The 18781-nt window shown below is 39.5% G+C and overlaps 3 protein-coding genes across 5 annotated transcripts; all 3 read left to right on the top strand.

Moving 5' to 3' along the window:
* The first annotated feature begins 238 nt into the window (after positions 1–238).
* On the top strand, positions 239–8245 carry LOC121983897 (WD repeat-containing protein GTS1-like). 2 transcript variants are annotated; one of them, XM_042536584.1, is made up of 8 exons: positions 239–428; positions 1380–1587; positions 1867–1962; positions 3000–3074; positions 4275–4385; positions 5107–5198; positions 5493–5577; positions 7703–7897. In XM_042536584.1, the coding sequence occupies exons 1-8, from the start codon at positions 298–300 to the stop codon at positions 7751–7753; spliced, it is 849 nt and encodes a 282-aa protein (XP_042392518.1). In that variant the 5' UTR covers positions 239–297; the 3' UTR covers positions 7754–7897. The 2 variants fall into 2 exon arrangements, with proteins under 2 accessions (XP_042392518.1, XP_042392517.1); XM_042536583.1 differs by having other exon boundaries at positions 240–428; positions 7699–8245.
* Positions 8246–8496: 251 nt separating this feature from the next.
* LOC121983898 (protein PLASTID MOVEMENT IMPAIRED 2-like) lies at positions 8497–10348 on the top strand. Its single transcript, XM_042536585.1, has 3 exons — positions 8497–8600; positions 8670–8768; positions 8843–10348. The coding sequence occupies exon 3, from the start codon at positions 8852–8854 to the stop codon at positions 10235–10237; it is 1386 nt and encodes a 461-aa protein (XP_042392519.1). The 5' UTR covers positions 8497–8600; positions 8670–8768; positions 8843–8851; the 3' UTR covers positions 10238–10348.
* Positions 10349–10870: 522 nt separating this feature from the next.
* On the top strand, positions 10871–13158 carry LOC121983896 (lipid phosphate phosphatase 2-like). 2 transcript variants are annotated; one of them, XM_042536581.1, is made up of 9 exons: positions 10871–11130; positions 11337–11449; positions 11538–11759; positions 11855–11942; positions 12014–12123; positions 12188–12281; positions 12355–12543; positions 12633–12692; positions 12764–13158. In XM_042536581.1, the coding sequence occupies exons 3-9, from the start codon at positions 11544–11546 to the stop codon at positions 12967–12969; spliced, it is 963 nt and encodes a 320-aa protein (XP_042392515.1). In that variant the 5' UTR covers positions 10871–11130; positions 11337–11449; positions 11538–11543; the 3' UTR covers positions 12970–13158. The 2 variants fall into 2 exon arrangements, with proteins under 2 accessions (XP_042392515.1, XP_042392514.1); XM_042536580.1 differs by lacking the exon at positions 11337–11449 and having other exon boundaries at positions 10872–11130.
* Positions 13159–18781: the final 5623 nt, after the last annotated feature.

Genomic DNA, 18781 nt, shown 5'->3' with positions numbered 1-18781 from the left:
TGATAAATTAATAATTATATTATTTTTTTTTAAAAATAATAGATTTCATTTATTTCTAAAATATTGATTTAAATATTTTTTAAAAAGATTCTTTTATAAAAATTAAAGATTTGAACCAGTTTAAATAATTTTATATAAGAATAGTTAAGATGTTTGGGGTTAATTTATTTTATTTTTATTTTAGAAAATAAATGATAAAATAAGATATGTCATTTCCTTTTGTTTTTTAATGTAGAATTGTTATGCATAAATTACAGAGGGGAAAAGCATCTAAACCCTATCGAGTAGCGGGCGGCGATGGAGGTGGATACCGCCATGGAGTTGGATGCGGAGGCTGCGGCACCCTCGCCTTCCTCCAAACGCCTCTCTATCAGAAACACTATCCAAACTAATTTCGGCGATGATTACATCTTTCAGATAGCTGTCAAGTACCTCCTTTCTCCATTCCCCTACCCTTTTCCCTTTTTTTGGCCGGCAGGAAATTGTATTCGCGCGCGCTCACACACGCACACCTCTTCCTCCCTCCCTCTTCTGGGGAAGTTTTCAGCAGGATTAAGCATACTTAGCCACATCGAGTAGGCGATTTCCTCTAAAAAAATGTAGGCTGCCAGTAAGACGTAGGAAATTTGTCATTTTTTCCTAGTTAGATTATCATAGAGTTTGCTACATTCAGCAAGATTCATTAGTGGCTGAGCCTTTAAGGGGCTTTGCGTCCTATCAGTCTGGCTTTCTTTGTGCAGTTTTACATTGTCATTTGGAAGACTGTATGGTGATACTGATGTCTACTGTGAGACAATCAAATTAGTATTTCGGTGTCTTAGCTCGGTTCTGTCCCTGAAAATTGAAGAGAAGGAAACCCAATGGATGGTGAATGACAAAATAATCAGGACCTGTGCACTCCTCAATCTAGTTTAGAGGATGGAGTACATTATAATGTCGAGATACATTTTCCATCAATGCTATTTGGTGTATCAAGTCCGTATTCTTTTGTAATCACACCTCTTGCCTGTTAAGTTAGGTTGGTTGTTTACAGATTTTACCATGTTACTTACTGATTTTGATTATTAATTCATGGATAATGGTTCTTTATTAAAGATAGAGGAGAGAAGATTACAGGTCTAATAATAGGTTTATTCCCTTTTTTTTTTTTCCTTCTATCAACTTGTAAGACCAATACTTTGCTGTTGCGTTGACTTTATGAATAGTTAAGTAAACTCTATGTGATTAAGTAAATGGGAGTTTTCTCTCAACTACATCAGTTTTTGCAATTCATTTCATAGATTTTTATTTAGTTAGGACTTGTTGCTATTTATTTGCATACTCTTTTGATTGTTTATTTATGGATGTCTTTCTGGAATTGATCTTGATTCTATTGCAAGCCAGGAGATCTCAAATTTGGCCTTGTCCTTGTCGTCAAATGCAATCAAATTTTACTCAGCAGTAACTGGCCAATATGTCGGCGAGTGTAGAGGGCACAATGGAACAATTCATGAAATTTCCTTTTCCGTTCCATCCTCACCACAAACAATCTGTTCTTGTTCATCTGATGGCACTGTCAGAGCATGGGATGTCAGGACATTCAAGCAGGTACCATGAGCTCCAGTAATCACTAGCTTTAGATTCTATTTCATTTGTGTCTAAAGTTTAACCTGTTACCTTTGCTTGTGATGTAGTTTTTTTTGCCAATATCAAGGTTTAACATGCCATGTAATTCTCCATCTTCAACATTGCTATTAGATACTAAATCCTTATACATGTTTTGATTTGTTGCTCATGTTGCTGAGAACTTGATAATATTTCTGACAAATTTAGTAACAATTTTCTTCCATAGATCATCTGCTTCTCTAATAAACACTCGTGACATAGGTTTCTTCACTAAGTACTAGTTCCTCTCAAGAATTATTTAGCTTTTGCTTTGGAGGATCAAGCGGCAACCTACTTGCTGGTGGAAGCAATGCTCAGGTACTAATATTCAGCCTATGTTCCTATCTCGAGACTTTAATGTGTAAAAGGAAATCTTGTATCCTCTGAATTAGTTTTGCAGCTTTTGATAGCATGTGCAATTGCTTTATGGTTCTTGATGTCTGAAAGAGCATCAACCTTCTTGTTTGTATTTATGGATTGCGGTGTGCAATGCCTATGGTGTTTATTATTATTGACAAACTGATTCCATTGTGGGATTTTTTTTTTTAAAAAGGGCCAGATGTAGTTGACAAGTTGCAAGAGAAGGCTGATGCCATTTTTTCACAACTTAGATATTTGAAACTAAAAATTTGATAAAAGATTTGTTAACTTGTTATACTTCTATTTTTCCCATGCAAGTGACATGCTGGAAGCCTGGAACACATCATAGTTTAATCCTACACAGAAAGTTATGGACTAATAGAGAGAGTTTTAAACTTAGGAGGATTCTTACTAGTAACGCGAGACTAAGAATTCTTGGCTACTAGCTGGCTTTGATAAGTTAATTGATCGATTCTCTATCTATCATGCTTAGTGCAATACTGCAATTTTAACAAAGTGGATGTAATCCTAGACATGGTGAAGTGGCTGTAAAGTATTGTTATGGAATGTTGAAGCTATCATTGAGCATCACATGCCATCAATTAGGGATGACCCTTGGCTATAAGTTGGATTTTAGTCTTAATGAGGACTTGGAGCCCTTAAGTGAAGGTGCTCGTAACATCCTATTTTAGTCCTATATGAAGAGTTGTGTAATAATAAGCAAGTTAAGAGCTTAGATGAGCGATCTATCATTGACTTGGGTTTAAGCATTCTGGATTGCTGATTTTGCCTAACAAGTTAATGATCAATTCTCTCTTCTATATTGGTTGTGATACTCTGGATTCATTACAGTTTGTTCTGATGATAAAAGGAATCAGTTTACTTACTTATTTTCTGTCTGATTTTCTTATCATTTTCTCTTCCTCTACTGTTTGTAGTTGTATTTGAGTAAACATTATTTTGCATTGCATAATTTTTATGAAATATTTTTATAGATATACTTTTGGGACTGGAGAAATGGTAATCAAATGGCATGTTTGGAGGAGTCCCATATGGATGATGTCACACAGGTATGCATTTTCTGATTTTCTTTTTACCATAAAGAGATAAAATGGCATCCATAATTTGCTAGAGCTTGTGCATCTCTCTATCTATAAATATCTTATTCAGTTAATAAATTTGCAAGAATAGTCTTGACATTCAAAATGTTGAAATTCTAGTTTCTTTAGTTAAAGGTTAATTAATTCAAAGTATTATAAACTATAAGTTTCTTTTTCTTCATATGTATCCCAATGCTTCATTTGTGTGTGATTATAAAAAGGGCAGCTTGGTGCACCAATGCGGAATCTCGGGAAAGGGTCTATTGCATGCAACCTTGCTTTGCTTTGCAAGAGGTTGTATCCGAGATTCGAACCTCTAGGTCACACGGTGGCAACTTTACCATTGTGCCAAGGCTCCCCAAAACAATAATTTGCTTGCAATTATACCTAAACTATTTCAGCAAGGCATCTTCACTTTCTATTTGTGAAACAATCCTATAAAATTTTATCTGTTAAAAATCATTTTCCACCCTAAATAAGATGGTATCATTGAGAATAATGAATATTTTTTTTGTAAATTATTTTCTCCATCATGTCAGGTGAATTACAATAAAAATTAAAATTTAAACAAGTTTAGGAATTTATTTGTATGTAAATTAAAGTTTTAAATGGACTTTTAGATAAGTTGAGCTTTTAGGATATTTTTAATTTGCTAACCTTTTAGTGAAATATAGGCAACTTTTTCTATGGCTTCCATGGTTAGGAGTTAGGACTAGGTTAGAAGAGATTATAGACAACTTTTGGATAGTATAAATCATTGAAATCATTACTCAATAATAAACAAAATTTGAATTACCTCAATTTTACCCAAGACATGGCATTACATAAAGCTGGAAAGTTGGGATTTTTAGTTTTTTTATTCTTAACATTTTCATTGTTGGAGTATATGTTTTGGTGCCTTACCTATGCATTGGTCATCTATAACTTTCAACAGTCTTTGGACATTCTAGCCTTGTGACATAGTCCTACTCATTAACATCCTTTAGATGATTGGCTAAACGTGTCCAAATGTGGCTTGGCCTGATTATTATTAATCATGCTGCCAAGAATGATGGCCTCTTTTGCTATATTTTAGTTGTCATTGCCATTGCTACTGTTATTCGTGTATGCACTTCTTGCTGAATTTGCAACTGAGATATTGTATTTCTGTGCATTTTCCTTTTGAACTAGGTAAGGTTTGTTCCCCATCTGCAAAATCAGCTAATCTCTTCTTCAGTTGATGGGTTGATGTGTCTCTTTGACGCTAGTGGACCTATTAATGACGATGACCATCTGGATCAAGTAAGATGTGCCATTGTGCTTAGTGATTATGCGGGTTTTAGTTTCTCTGTGCTAATGTACTATCAACTTAAACTTTTTATACGGAATGCTTATTGTGTTACTTTATTATTTTGATTTGTATTTTCTATTGTGTTGTGGAGGTCAAGTTGGATTTGGTCAGTGCATTATCAGTTTGAGTTTATGTGAAACATTGAATTGTTATGCACATTGTTACTGCAAAATGAATTGGACATTGAGCTGAGCATTATAGAGAGTAGAGTAAATGAGAATAAGTACTATTGCCTCCAGTTCCCATAGCCCCTACTGAATTTGCTTTTATTTCTCCACAGCATTTTCATAGAACGACTAGTAAAATGCTTTCCTGATTCTCAAGTTCTCACTGTTAATATTCATTAAATTCTTATCTTAGACTGTTGTTTGGTTTAGCCTCTCAAATTTGAAGTCTCTATTAAGCTCAATTTTGTCAGAATAGATCTTACAGCAGCTTCTTTACTTCACATTATTAGATTTTATTACAAATTCTGTTAGCATGTTGATGAATCTGGAGAGAATCTCTCCCCGGGATAAGTCAGAGAGCTGATAATTTGCAAGATGCAGATGACCATGAGCTCCTATCTCATGGTGTCAGAGGCATGAGCTTGCAATGTATTAAGCCTCAAAAGATGACAATTTGCACATGTAGGTTATTTTTTTAAAAATAGTTTTATCTTTATTGCTGTAGGTGATGAATGTGGAAACTTCAATTGCAAAAATAGGATTCTTTGGAACCATGAATCAGAAGCTTTGGTGTATGACACATCTAGAGACATTGAGGTAATTTTTGTTAGTGACATTGATTTCTTTTATATTAGTCGAATGCTCCTTGTCTGAGTAATTTCTGTAGATATCATATTACGTAGCTTCAATTTTTTTATAATTTGATGATGCTATATTGATTTAATTTTAATTTTTTGTTGTCATTTTCCTATTTAAATTTATATATTAATTTAATATTTTTCTTCTACAATATTTTCCTTTTCACTCAAAGATGATCTATCTTCCTAATCTTATTATAATTGTGTTGTTTTATATTTATGTGTCAAGTAGTTTGTTATTCTATGCCTGCAGCATTTGGGATTGGAGAAATGCAAGAAGAGAAGTGAATTTTGAAGATGCTCGTTCGCTCGCTTCCAATAAGTGGAATCTCGATGATGTATGTTTTTTGACTGTTTCTTTTGATCAACAGCTATAGTACTGTAAGCTTTAGTCTTGGACTATAATTACCATCACTCTTTGCGCTTGCATCTTCGTCTGTGCATAAAGCCATCTGCTTTATGCAATACTTTATACCATTTTTGGTGGCATTTTGTGCATTGACAAATAATGCTGCAACATAATTTGTATTATGGTATAGATGGATTATCACAGTAACATTGGTAGCCATGCATTGTCATGTTTGGCATGTGCTATGACATTTAAAATTAATGAGTTTTGCAATACTATTTTTTTATGATAAAAAAACTGGGTATATGCATTTAATTCTTCTTAGTCTATAGGGTAATGAATATTTTCAATTGCAAAATTATGAGGGAACAAAATTATACCATAGACCACCTTATTGGAATATTGCTTTAGTTGATTTCCACCTTGTTTAAGTCAGAAAATCACTGAGATTTTCCATGAACTTCAGGCAGTTCTCTGACTTTCCATGTTTTCAGGGCCAGAGAATTGTTTGAAGAAATTGTTTGGTATCACTTAGGGCTGTAAACAAGCCAAGCCAAGCCAAGCCAAGCTTTGAGGTGTTCAAGCTTGTTTTGATAAGGTAAGGGTGTCAATTCGGGTGGGTTGGGTCGGATTGGGTCGGGTTGATTTTTTTTTAACCCAACCCGTACCCGACCCGAACTCGAATTCAACCCGAAAGCCCTAAACCCGAACTCGACTCGGATAATCTGAAAATCCGATTCAAAATGACTTTTTGGGGCTATTTTCCCTATAATTCTTCACTTTTATCTCAATATTTCATCATTATCATACTAACATTGATATTAGTATACATAAAAACATCTTAATTTTCAAAATAAAATGCGATTTAACCCAAAAAATCTCCCACTAAACCCTATATTTGGGTCAACCCGGGTCAACTCGAACCCGACCCGACCCAACGCAACCCAACCCAAAAATTTTTAATCCGAAAACCCTCCAACCCGAACCCGACTTGAACCCGAAAATGCCCAACCCGAACTTGATTTTTTTCGGGTCGATTCGGGTTAGGTTGTCGGGTCGGGTTCATTTTTGATACCCTTATGATAAGGTAACCGAGCCGAGCCTAAAACGAACTAAGCCTTTGAAATGATTGTTCAAACTTGGCTTGGTTTATTTTTTATAAGCTTGAGCTTGGTTCAAGCCTGGCTTGAGCTTTATTCATTTAATTGTTATCGATCTCTCAATTCAAGTTTGGCTTGAACTTGTCCCCTCGGATGGGTCTAGTGGCTAGCGCATGAAGTGTTGCCACAATGAGGTCTGGGGTTCGAATCTCGGCAAAATCGAGGTAAATGCCTCCCTTATGTGCTAGTCACTATTCCAAAGGCTAGTAGCCGCCCGTGATTTACCTCCTCCGTGTTGGCCCTAGGACGGGTTGGCAGGGGCGCTGGGGGCGAGCGTATTCGCCTTTTGTCACCAAGTTTGGCTTAAACTTGGTTTATTTAGATGTTATTGTATTCTTAATTCAAATTTGTTTGATTGTTTGAAACTTTTGTTTGTTTGATTGATATTGATAATTCAAATTTATTTGTTCATTTTAGATGGTTTTTTTTGTTTATTTAGCATATTGATAAGGGTTTTCTTAATGAATATGATTCACGAATATTATTTACGAATGTTGTTCACGGACATTAACAAGCTGAACACATGCGTTCAAACTTGTTTGTTTAGTTTAATGAGTTGTTCAAGCTGGTTTATTTAATTAATTTTGTGTGAGTGAATATGAACAAGCTCTTATTAAGCTGAACACCTAGCTTGTTCACGAACGTTCAGTTCATCACCACCCTATATGAACAAATGTTCAGTTCATCACCGCCCTATTGGTATGCAATAATATTGCCAAAAGAATTGGATTAATGGGTTAGGATGTGGGGACTTCATGAGGGTATATGATAAAAGTGTTTCAAGAGGGATATATCATATATATTTGAGGCAGCTGTTCCTGTATAACGTATGTAGCCCTGAAAAATAACTGTTCTTTTTTTTTTCCCGTGTTCACATCACTTGCATCTTTTTGATCATTTGTAAGAATATTTCTTTGGAGATACTATAATCTATCATTTCCTTTTGGCAGATAGATTATTTCGTTGATTGCCATTACTCTGAAATTGATGATCGGCTATGGGTGATTGGTGGCACGGGCTCAGGGACTCTTGGGTACTTCCCCATCCACAATGATCATGCTGGAACAATTGGGGTTGCAGAAGCTATTCTTGAGGGTGGACATGCTGGAGTTGTCAGAACTGTCTTGCCTGCTTCAGGAACTCAACGCTCCATTTCGAAAAATAACATTTTCTGTTGGACTGGAGGTGAAGATGGTCGCTTGTGTTGTTGGTTATCAGACGAGCCATCGGGATCCAATAGTTCATGGATTTCAAAATCTCTTGTCATGAGATCACACAAGGACCGCAGCCTGCGACATCATCCATATTGACTAAGGATTTATATTCGAAGTTTGTTGTATGTTTTTCTCATTCCCAGACGTGTAGAAACTTATCTGAAAATGTATATTAAGTAGCGTCATTTTTATTTTATATTGCTGCTTTTATCTTCAAGATGTTGTGATTGGCAACTACTTGCCCCTCATAAATCCATCATTTGCTGATTATTTGTGTACTAAATCAACCATACAACATATTCTGGTGGCACTATTCTACACAAGTATCAGGTGCCATTTCATTTTGGCAAACATGTAAGTTAATAAATCAGAATTTCTTCTGACTGCATTATTTTTAACCTTTTAGGGGTTAATCTAATACTCACTCATTTATTTTGTCTTATATTTTTGCAGAGATCAGAACCAGACGTGTGATATAATTTTGTCTTCTTCTGATTAAGGATTAATCAGAATGAAGCTTGTGAGCACCGCACAGAGAAGATAGCGTTTCGGACATTGTCAGCCAAACAAAACCTTTGCATTACACAAAAGTCGGACAAAATTTGAATGGTTTCCCTAGCTTTCCGATCCATGCACAGGTAAAGTTACCATTTGTTTATCTTTAGCCTGCAGACTGTGGGTTTTGAATGGCTGCAAGGCAATCCCAGAGCTCACAAGGTGTTCGGTTGGTGGAGTATAGTGACAAACTTCAAGTTGGTGAAAAAGCAGAGAAGCAACACAAGAGCCAGCTTCTTCCTCCTCAAGAGGTACACTCATCAAAGTTTATTCACGTCGATCCATTTTGATTAATCTGTGCTCAGGAAGCAAATTCACAACACAGGAACTCGTCATGACGAAACATGAATTGAGCAGGCTAAAGCTCGAGATGGCCTCCGCCAAGAAAGCTAAAGCCAATGCTGAGAAGGAAGCCGAAGCCTTGAGTTCAAGAGCCGCGCAGCTTTTGGAGTCCGTAGAGCAGCTAAGGAGGCAGATTGAGGCCTCGGATGAAGAGCACATGCTAGTTGTGCTTGCCAGGATTGAGGCTGAGCGGGAGCATGACGAATTCGAGTCGCAAAGTGCTGCTGTGGCCGATAAGTTTGCCCAGAGAATTGCGACTGTTAAATCGACAATCAAAGATCTTAATCGAGAGGTCCGGCAGCAGCAGGAACTCGAATCTGAACTCGCCATCACTAATTTGGCAATCGCTGCTCTGCAAACAGAGTTAGGTTCGATTCGGATGCCCAAATTGCAGGAAGAAACAGAGCTCTCGGCGGCAAAACAAGAGTTGGCGTTGATCAAGGGAGAGAGCTTTCACTTCATGAACGCGATGGATTTGACTAGAAAGGAGATGGTTCAGATCAACGCAGAAACTAATCTGCTCAAGGAACTAGAGCAGAGAGCTGAATCCAAGGTCGTGCGACTCAACTCTGAGCTTCTGAAAGCCAAGACAAAGTTTGAAGGTTTGATGGCGGGTCATGAGAGGATGAGCACATCCTCTTCCAGTTTGTCAGCTGAGATACAGAGACTTCGAGCCGAAACAGAGGCCGCGGAGAAAGAACGAGAAGGAATCCGCAAAGAAAACAATGGAATCAAAGGACAAATGCATAAGATCGAGTCAGAAATCGAGGAAAAGTCGCTGGCTTCGGTGCGAACGCTATGCACGGCTAAAGCGTCGGAGGCCATGGCGCTCAAGAAGCTGAAGAATGTGGTCGAGAGAGCCGTCAAGACGAGAGCTTTCTTGCTCCAATTCGGATCGACGATAAGCATTTCGAGGAGCGAGCACAAGTACCTGGTGCGGAGGGGCAGGGCATCTCGAGTGGTGGCGGAGAAGAAGGTGGTGGCCGCGGTGGCGTGGGTTGCGGCGGTCGTGGAACGGGAGAGGGCGGCAGCAGCTGAGGCTGACCTGGTGGAGAGGAAGAACATGGAGCTCAAAGACGCGGAAGCACGAAAGATTCACAAGGAAATGAACGCGGTAACTGAACAAGAACAAGAACTACATGGTTCGGAAGAGGAGGACGAAATCAAAGAAGATAGCGATGAGCCGGAAATCCCTAAAAAAATAAAGCTAAATAAATCAAGATCATGCACCAAATTGAGGAGGATTCCGTCGTCACCTGCCGCTTGGCATGTTCGTTCTCCGCTGGTTGTGATCAAGAAGAGGAAGAAGGCGATGCCTAAGCTGATTACGTTGCTTAAAGACAGGCGAGGCGGCTGTGGCGCGAAGGAGATGAATTGATGTTCAAAGTCAAAAACAGTGTTTGAGCTTGATCAGCTAATTTCAGGGCTGTACTGGATCATCCTGTGCCAAGTCTGTAGGACTTATTTTTTAATAAAATAAAAAATAAAAACATATAAAGATATATATATATTTTAATTTTAAATTTATAGGTCCTGCTCAAGTCTCAAATTATTGTCGCAGACAGGTCATGTTTTGGCCAGTTATTGACTGATAAATAATAAAATCAAGTTAGATGCCAAGATTAGGACGCCAACTATGAACTATTTATTTATTTATTTATTTGAAAACCTGGTCCTTATCTTAGCTCATATTGATTGAGGCCTTGTTTACTTCATAAAAATTGTTTTTAAAAAATATTTTGAAATTTTCAATATTTAATATAATAAAAAAAAACCATGGACACAAATACAAATATATACTTTTAAAACTTAGGAGATTCTTTGGATGAATTTAAAATACGAAATTATCAGAAAGTTAAGTAAGTTCTCATTTCTAAATACGAAATTAAGATGAATCAAATTTAGGCCGTCGACTTGGACGAATACCACTTAGACACGTGTGCCTTAGGATCTAATGGTTGACCAAGGCCATCACCTCCCCATGTAGTTGCCTTCCCGATTCAGCATCTGATTTCAGCTTCATTTTGTACCAGTAAAAAAAGAGTGGCGTTGAAATAGAAGAAGACAACGCGTCTTCCTCTTCGATCTGTTCCTTCCTCAGCTCAAATCTTGGAAGCAACATAAATAATCTCCCACCGTGTCTGCTCACCAACTCGGAAACTCCTCCTCAAGGAGTAGAAACTTCTCCTCCTCCTTGAGACTTTCTTGGTTCTGTGATAATTAAGTTGGTTGCAGAGGCGAACAAGTTCTCTTTGACACCCGAGAAGAGCAGTGAGAAGCTTTCTTTTTGTTAAATTTTTTACTTCTATTGGTTCTGTTATTGTTTTTCTGATCCTTCTTAGAATTGTAGTTCAAGTGTTGTGTCGTCTCGTTTAGTTTCAAAGGAAAACAATCATATACCTTCCTAGGCTTCTCTTTGTTTTGTTCCTCTTTCGTGTTTCCTTTCTTGTAATTTTAATTTCTTGATCCTACTTCAGCTGTCGAGTTCTTCAGAAATTTCTCATCTTACAAATAAAGGTTTTATTCTTTCAAATTTGATCCGGGGAATCCTTTCTTTCACAAGAGAAAGGTTTATTTTACAGAATCGATTGTATGTTTTCTCATTTCAGAATCTTGTTTGTGCATGTTTCTTTACAGTTTGTCGATATTGAAAAGTATTTTTTCTCCACCACAATCAGGTTAAAATGCCAGATATTCAGTTAGGAGGTCACTCATTGAGATCCCATGGGGCTAAACTTGCAAGGTTCCACATGCATGACTGGGTCATCCTCATCCTCCTCGCGATAGTAGATGGATGTCTAAACCTCATCGAACCTTTCCATCGGTTCGTGGCACAAGACATGATGACAGATTTTATGTACCCATTGAAGAAGAACACAGTGCCGTTTTGGGCTGTTCCTGTGCGACGCTTCTAGTTTCTTTCAACTGGTTAAAAGTGTCTGTCGGCTTTGTTCATCGCGTAACACTATCTTCTTCTTCTTCTTCTTCCTGGCAGATACTCGCAGTTCTGTTACCTTTCTCAATTATTCTAGCAATCTACTTCAGAAGGAGGAATGTTTTTGATCTGCACAATGCCATATTAGGTGCGTTTCTTCTCCTCTGCTTCAAGGTTCATTTACCTCTTTCACTCTGCGCTGACGCACGACACGATCAGGATTGCTTTTCTCGGTGCTCATAACCGGAGTTATAACTGATGCGATCAAGGACGCTGTTGGTCGACCGAGGCCAGACTTCTACTGGCGTTGCTTTCCCGATGGGGTTCCTGTGAGTCCTAGTCAATATATTTGAGACCGATGAATCACCATAACAAATCGATCTTCTCCTGCAGAACTATGAACCCAACACCACTCGGGCAATATGCCATGGCGAGAAAAGTGTCATCAGAGAAGGGCACAAGAGTTTTCCGAGTGGGCACTCCTCGTGTAAGCTATGCCCGAACACTTTAATTATCAAAAAAATAAGATCTTTTATCAGTGTAGCATCTTCTTCTTGCAGGGTCTTTCGCGGGTCTCGGTTTCCTATCATGGTACCTGGCGGGAAAGCTCAAGGCTTTTGATGGCAGAGGCCATGTTGCAAAGCTGTGCATAGTGTTTCTTCCTCTGCTCGCCGCAGCACTCGTGGCGATTTCCAGAGTGGATGACTATTGGCATCATTGGCAAGACGTATTTACAGGAGGTTTCCTAGGTTTGTTTCAGAACCAAATTGGTCGCTGAGAGCCTCAATTGCCAAAGTTCTGTGTGACTTTCTTTTAATCTGTTTACACTTTTGTGCAGGATTGGTGGTGGCTTCATTTTGTTACCTGCAATTTTTCCCTCCCCCGTACGACCTACAAGGTACTGCTGGTCAGTTTCTTTCCTAGTTCGTTCAGGTGGAGTGATGATTCAGGCTTAATGTGGCTGTGCAGGTTGGTTGCCCCATGCGTACTTGCAGGCAGTGTCTGATGCCAGGGACAATGTGCCATTGCAGCCATTTGCTGCAAGCTCCTTGCGCACGAGGCCTTCGGAGGTTGAAAGTGTAGCTGTTGCATCTGGACATCAGGATGGGAGATATGCGAGAAACACAAGCACAATTCTCGACTCCATGGAAGCTGGGAGGAGAAATGGACCCTGAATCTGGATGTAGAATGGATTTTGAAGTCTGAAGATTAGGTAGCTTGTTCTTAGCCGTCAATCATGCTTGCTTGTGGAATATTTTGTTCTATAATTCCTATTCTTGCTTTTTGCTAATATTTAGTCTGAACAGTGAGCACTGTATTGAACAGAATTGCTATAGTATTAGAAATGATGCATTTCCAACGTTGACAGCGATGGCAGTGGACAGCAATTAAGACAATGAAATTCAATCAAAGGATATAAACTGGAAAGCAAAAGAACTTTTCATTTTTCTAAATTACTAGTTAAATAATCTGTGGAACAGCTCGTTTCCAGTTGTATATCAATGTTCAAGGTGCAAAGAAAGAGGATCACACGTCCATACAGAAAGGTTGAGTTTTCCCCTTCCCATCAAATATAGGAGAATGAGGGGATCTGAAAGGCACTTCAGTAAATCACTTTGACGTTTAAATTAGGATTCACTTGAGGTGATATGATGAAGGAAGAAGATGGAAAAGAAGTGGAGAACCTAGTGGAGTCAAGGGAGAGTTCAGGATTTGGAATTCTTTGCATTTGCCCTCTCTCGGATTTATATAACTGTTCAAAGAGCATCTCCATGTCAAATCTAATGAGAGGACTAGATCCGATAGTTGTTAGCTGTCTTTTCATCTACTAAGCGACACATGTTCTAAAGAGGACATCTAGGAGATTAGATATGACAACTACATAATGACTTCTCCTTCGCCATCATTGTCTACATCTTTTGGGGAAAACGACCTCATAAGTAAGGGTTTAGTGTGGGTATGATCCGAGGACAGACGAGGAAATGATCTCGATGTGGAGTGACCTTGAGGATAGAAGAAATTGGTGCCTGGGGCGGAAGTAAGGAGAATGCTGGGCTTCGAGACTGAGGTGTGGAGGATGTTAGTGACTGAGATTGAGAGAGTATGTCGGTAATTGAGGTCGAGACAAAGGCACCAAGGGTGTCAGAGACTGAGGAGGCATGGAAGATGTTGGCGATTGAGGCGGAGATAAGATGCTCGGATATGAGACTGAGACCTGGGTAAGGCTAGGATGTGATATTGAGGCACGAAGAGTGTCGGTGATTGAGGCTGAGACATTGACTATGTTGACGACTGAGACTGAGAGAGGGAGGATGCCAAGATTTGAGACTGAGGCAGTGGAGATGTTGGTGGCCAAGACTGAGATATGGAAGAAGCTAGGGGAGATGTTTGAATATGAGATTAAGGTAGTGGAGACGCCGACAGCTGAGACTGAGACATGAAAGAAGCCGGGGCAGATGTTTGAATCTGAGACCGTGTTAGTGAAGATGTCAACAATTAAGACCGAGACATGAAGGAAGTCGGGGAAGATGTTTGAATATGAGGCTAAGTGGAGATATCGACAGCTGAAGCCGAGACATGGAGGATGCCGAGGGAGATGTCTGAATCTGAGACTGAGGCATGGGAGTGTCGGTAGCTGAGGCTGGGACATGATAGCTGACTTGTTTGATCAGACTTGAGTCTCATCTGGACTAGTTATAATTTCATTTGGGTCATGTTTAACTCACCTAGACTTTGACTGGCAGCTAAGCATGACTTTTGACCCTAGGGACACGTGGGAGTTGCATCATTTTACTAATTACAAGCCTCCTCTTCAAGTCTAGTCGAAGGAGGTGTATTTCAATTAACTGTATTGTGCTGAGTTATCATCAACCTACTAAACTTTCCTTTACAAAATGTTGATATGAGGTGTCAGTCTTTCAATGGGATAACTAGACGAGTCTTGGTTGTCGTGGAGAAATGCTTCAAATTTAATACACGTGATACACAAGATCATGTATCACCCATATGATTGGTGCACTATTCCATTGCAATAATGGATGACATGCGGTATTCACCCCAAGCCGCAAGAGCACCTTACCTTATTCATTGTGAAAGCATGCGACGGTGTTGCTGCCGACGCAACCTTAGATCCGACGGTGGTGATGAGTTATCGGCTATTTGGTTTTGACATCTGACGATTGTGTTTGAATTATCAAGGAAATTTATGTGTCGCTTTGTAACTTGTCACTACTGTGCTTTTAATGGTGAGATATTATGTCATGATCGCGGCTGTTCGACCAAAACATTTGAAGGCTTATGATGAGATCTTGTCATACTTTTCTTACCATCCAATGACTTGATGGGTCAATGCGATAGCTCTACTGTGTAGCCACCAAAGTATATTAGGCTTTCAGAAAGCTCTCCACCTTCATTCACTTTTGTCTATTCAAGCATCTTCGTTTTCCTCTTTGTCTCTACTTTCGGTGATTCAATAAGTTTATCATCCTTGCATCTTATGTTCTTGTCCTTGCGTCTTCTCTTTTTGTAATTGTATCTTCTCTTCTTTGAGTCCATGGCCGATGACGACCCATCATATTTCTAGTATGCGGCCTAGCGGATCATTGATATGAGAGGTGTAGAACCACAACTCCGGCTATAGTTTAGCATCCCAACTGATCATAGGATCCACATCTCGGTGTCGAAGCATCGGCCACACGAGCCAACTCCCAGTTATATCACCATCTTTTGTAGCTAATTAACGAGGGACTTTAGGTTTTCCATTCTATCTTTTCTGCAAGACTTGGCCACCTACTTCCAAATTCATTTGTCCTAGTATGCACCTAATTCTTATTGCCCGATCTGTAGTGTCATAATTGTTTGTCAGTTGTACTAAGTTACTCGTGACCCTGTAATTTTTCATTATTTTTTTACCCCCGACATAGAGAACTCGGTGTCTTCTACTTCATAGTCCTGTTAGGATGTAACTTCCTCGGTGAATACCCCACCTTGCACAAGGGGTGGAAGGGTCGCTTCTTTTTTGTCAAACCCCCTCATCCATATACGTTGTCAAATGCTTAGTGAGACAATTTGCCAGCTTAACCACAACTCAGAGTGTACAAATTGCAAGGGGTGTACTTAGAGACGACTGAGTCCCTCTGCGACTTGAAGTTCGATATTAATCAACAAGTGGAGAATGAGGTGCTACTCTACTAGCTTGGCTGGGTCCGAATATCATCCCACTCTATATTGCCCATGTCACTGACTAACTCTTCTTGTCCTTGTAGATCAAATTATGTTGAACGCTTTAAAGAATAAAAAGTTGAAGTAGGAGCTAACATCCATGGAAGGTATGTGTGTTGGTGTAGGGAGTACCAGACGATCGAACTTGCATTTTGATTATGGCAAAGAGATTCAAAGTTAAGCTATCTTATGATCTAACAAGTATGACTGAGTTTGCAGGAAAGTTTTAAGTGATCTTAGGCAAAGGAAAGACCTAGTTGATACTAGGAAGGTGGAAAGTCCTAGCTGCGGTTAGACAAGTGGAAAATCCTAGATGCGGTTAGGCAATGAAGTCCTGGTCTGGGGGACTAGGCGAAGTCTTGGCGTGTCAAGGATTTTGGGAAAAATCCTAGAGTTGAGGATTCTAGGTGAAAATCCTGGGGGTCACGGATACCAGATGGAATACTGGACGGGTCGAGGAGCGGATGTTTAGTATGAAGTCCTGAAGTCTCGGACGCCGAGCAAAAGTCTAGATGATCTGGAGGACTAGTCTGACAAAAGGTAAACTCTCCTAAGAGGAGTAGGTGAGGACGCGTTCCCCGAAAAGGAAACAGTAGGCGTCGGTCCGACCTAGAGTTTCAGCGAAACTCAAAGTCAGGATCAGACAGTCTGGAGGCTGTCAAAGTTACTTTTTATATTGTTTGCCTATTATTCTAACTCTGTTTTGCAGGAAACTAACAATTTTAGACATTCAGATTTTGCCTTGTTTGGTCAACCGAATGTACGAATCAGTTGACCGAACCCTTAAGCTAGAAGATCAGATTCCAGCTCATGATGAAGTGTAGACTGAGGTATTGGTCGATCGAATAAGGAGGTTTAGTCGACCAAACAATGTATAAACTTTAGACCGGGTTGATCGGATTAGATAAGCTGAGGAGCGTCAAGGGTTCGGTCGACCGAACGGTGGGATCAGTCGATCGAACGGTGGGATCATTCGAATGAACAAAGACTTTATCCGAAGCGACAACATTTGAATGGGAAGCCGGGTGGATTCAGGCAGGATCAGTCAACTGATTAGGGGGATTGGTCGACTGATCAACGTTGAGTTAAACCTGATCCTGAGATCAGTGGATTTAGATCAGACTCAACTTGGCTATACAAGGAGGCTTCGACCAAGCACTTTGACAATGAATTCATTCATAACAACTACAGCTCCTGTGCGCGCTCCAGAAATAATTCAACAATGCCCAAACTCTATTTCGATGACGATCATGCTAGAAGATCAAGTTATCCAAGTCATCGGTAACAAGTTTCTTGTTATACAATACTTGTGCGCTTCAACTTTGTAATCTAAACTTGTAAAGATTTTTTCGATACTATAGTGGTTGCCTAACGAAAGTGATTAATGATCGCGGGCCTTGGAGTATGAGTCGTCACAGGCTCCGAACCAAGTAAATCCTTGGTGTCCTTGTTCTTTGTTTCTTACTTTCTGCTGGCTATTCTGTGTTTGCGAAAAAAGTGAAAAATCCATGAGTAGTATTCATCCCCTTTAGCACATCTCGATCCTACAATGTGAGCCTTGAATGATGCAATCGAGGCATCATATGAACTGCTACCACCCCACCCCTCTATTGTGGGTGAATCCATCTACTGACAAAATGCCCTGTTGTAGAAATAAAATCATGGGCGTTCTCTAATCACTTTGTAGCTCCAAGTCGGCCTATCTATCAACACAAGCTACTAATAAGGTTTGGTCCATTGTCCTGCCTATGCTCCAAGGAATAATGGAAGAAGACAACTTGGCTAACTCATCTGTTATTTGATTTTCTAATCAGGGAGCCTTCTGAATAACTACCTTCTGGAATTCAACCTTGAGTTTCTCAAAAGCTTTTGCATAGAGTTTAAGTCGTTCATTATTGATATCAAAGTTGCTTGACAATTGCTGGGCAATTAGTTGAGAGTTAGAATAAATTAAAACTTGAGCGGCCCCCACATGCCATGCAGCTTACAAGTCAGCTATCAATGTTTCATATTTGGCCTCATTGTTGGTGGCCTGATAATTTAACCAAATGGATAGTTGCATTCTATCTTCTTGAGGAGATATCATAAGAATACCCATCCCACTGCCCCGCGGAGTGGAAAATTCATTCACATATATTTTCCAGGTCTCCTCCAGCTCAGGATTTAGAACCACTGTTAAGAAGTCGGCTAAATCTTGGGCTTTGATGGCTGCTTGAGGCTGATACTGTATGCCATATTCGCTGAGCTCAGTGGCCCACTTGATAAACCGTCTAGAGGCATCGGGGTTGACAAGTACTCGACTCAAAGTACTATTAGTAAGTACTATGATTGGATGAGAAAGTAAATAAGACTTGCGAGCAGCTAGACCAATCCGTAGCTAACTTCTCGAGTGCAATATAACGACACTCAACTCCTTTCATTAAATGACTTAAATACAGGTTGCTGTTCCTTTCCCTCTTGTCTTACTAATACTGATTCCACTGTATAATCATTAGCTGACAAATACACCCACAATGTCTCGCCTGCTATGGACTTGGTAAGTATAGGCAGGGTGGACAGATAATTCTTCAGCTCCTTGAAAGCTTAATCGCAGTCGGCATCCCATTGAAATTTAGTCGCTTGGCGAAGTATCTTGAAGAAAGGTAGGCTTCGATCGACCGACCGGGAGATGAATCTAGAAATCACGATGATTCGGCCTATAACACCCCTAGTCTTTTTTACAAAACATATAAATGTAACTGCAGACGTCGCTTGTTCATACTTCTA

Source organism: Zingiber officinale, chromosome 5B, assembly GCF_018446385.1.
Source record: "Zingiber officinale cultivar Zhangliang chromosome 5B, Zo_v1.1, whole genome shotgun sequence".
Lineage (NCBI taxonomy): Eukaryota > Viridiplantae > Streptophyta > Magnoliopsida > Zingiberales > Zingiberaceae > Zingiber > Zingiber officinale.
This window is presented reverse-complemented; position numbering and strand designations above follow the sequence as displayed.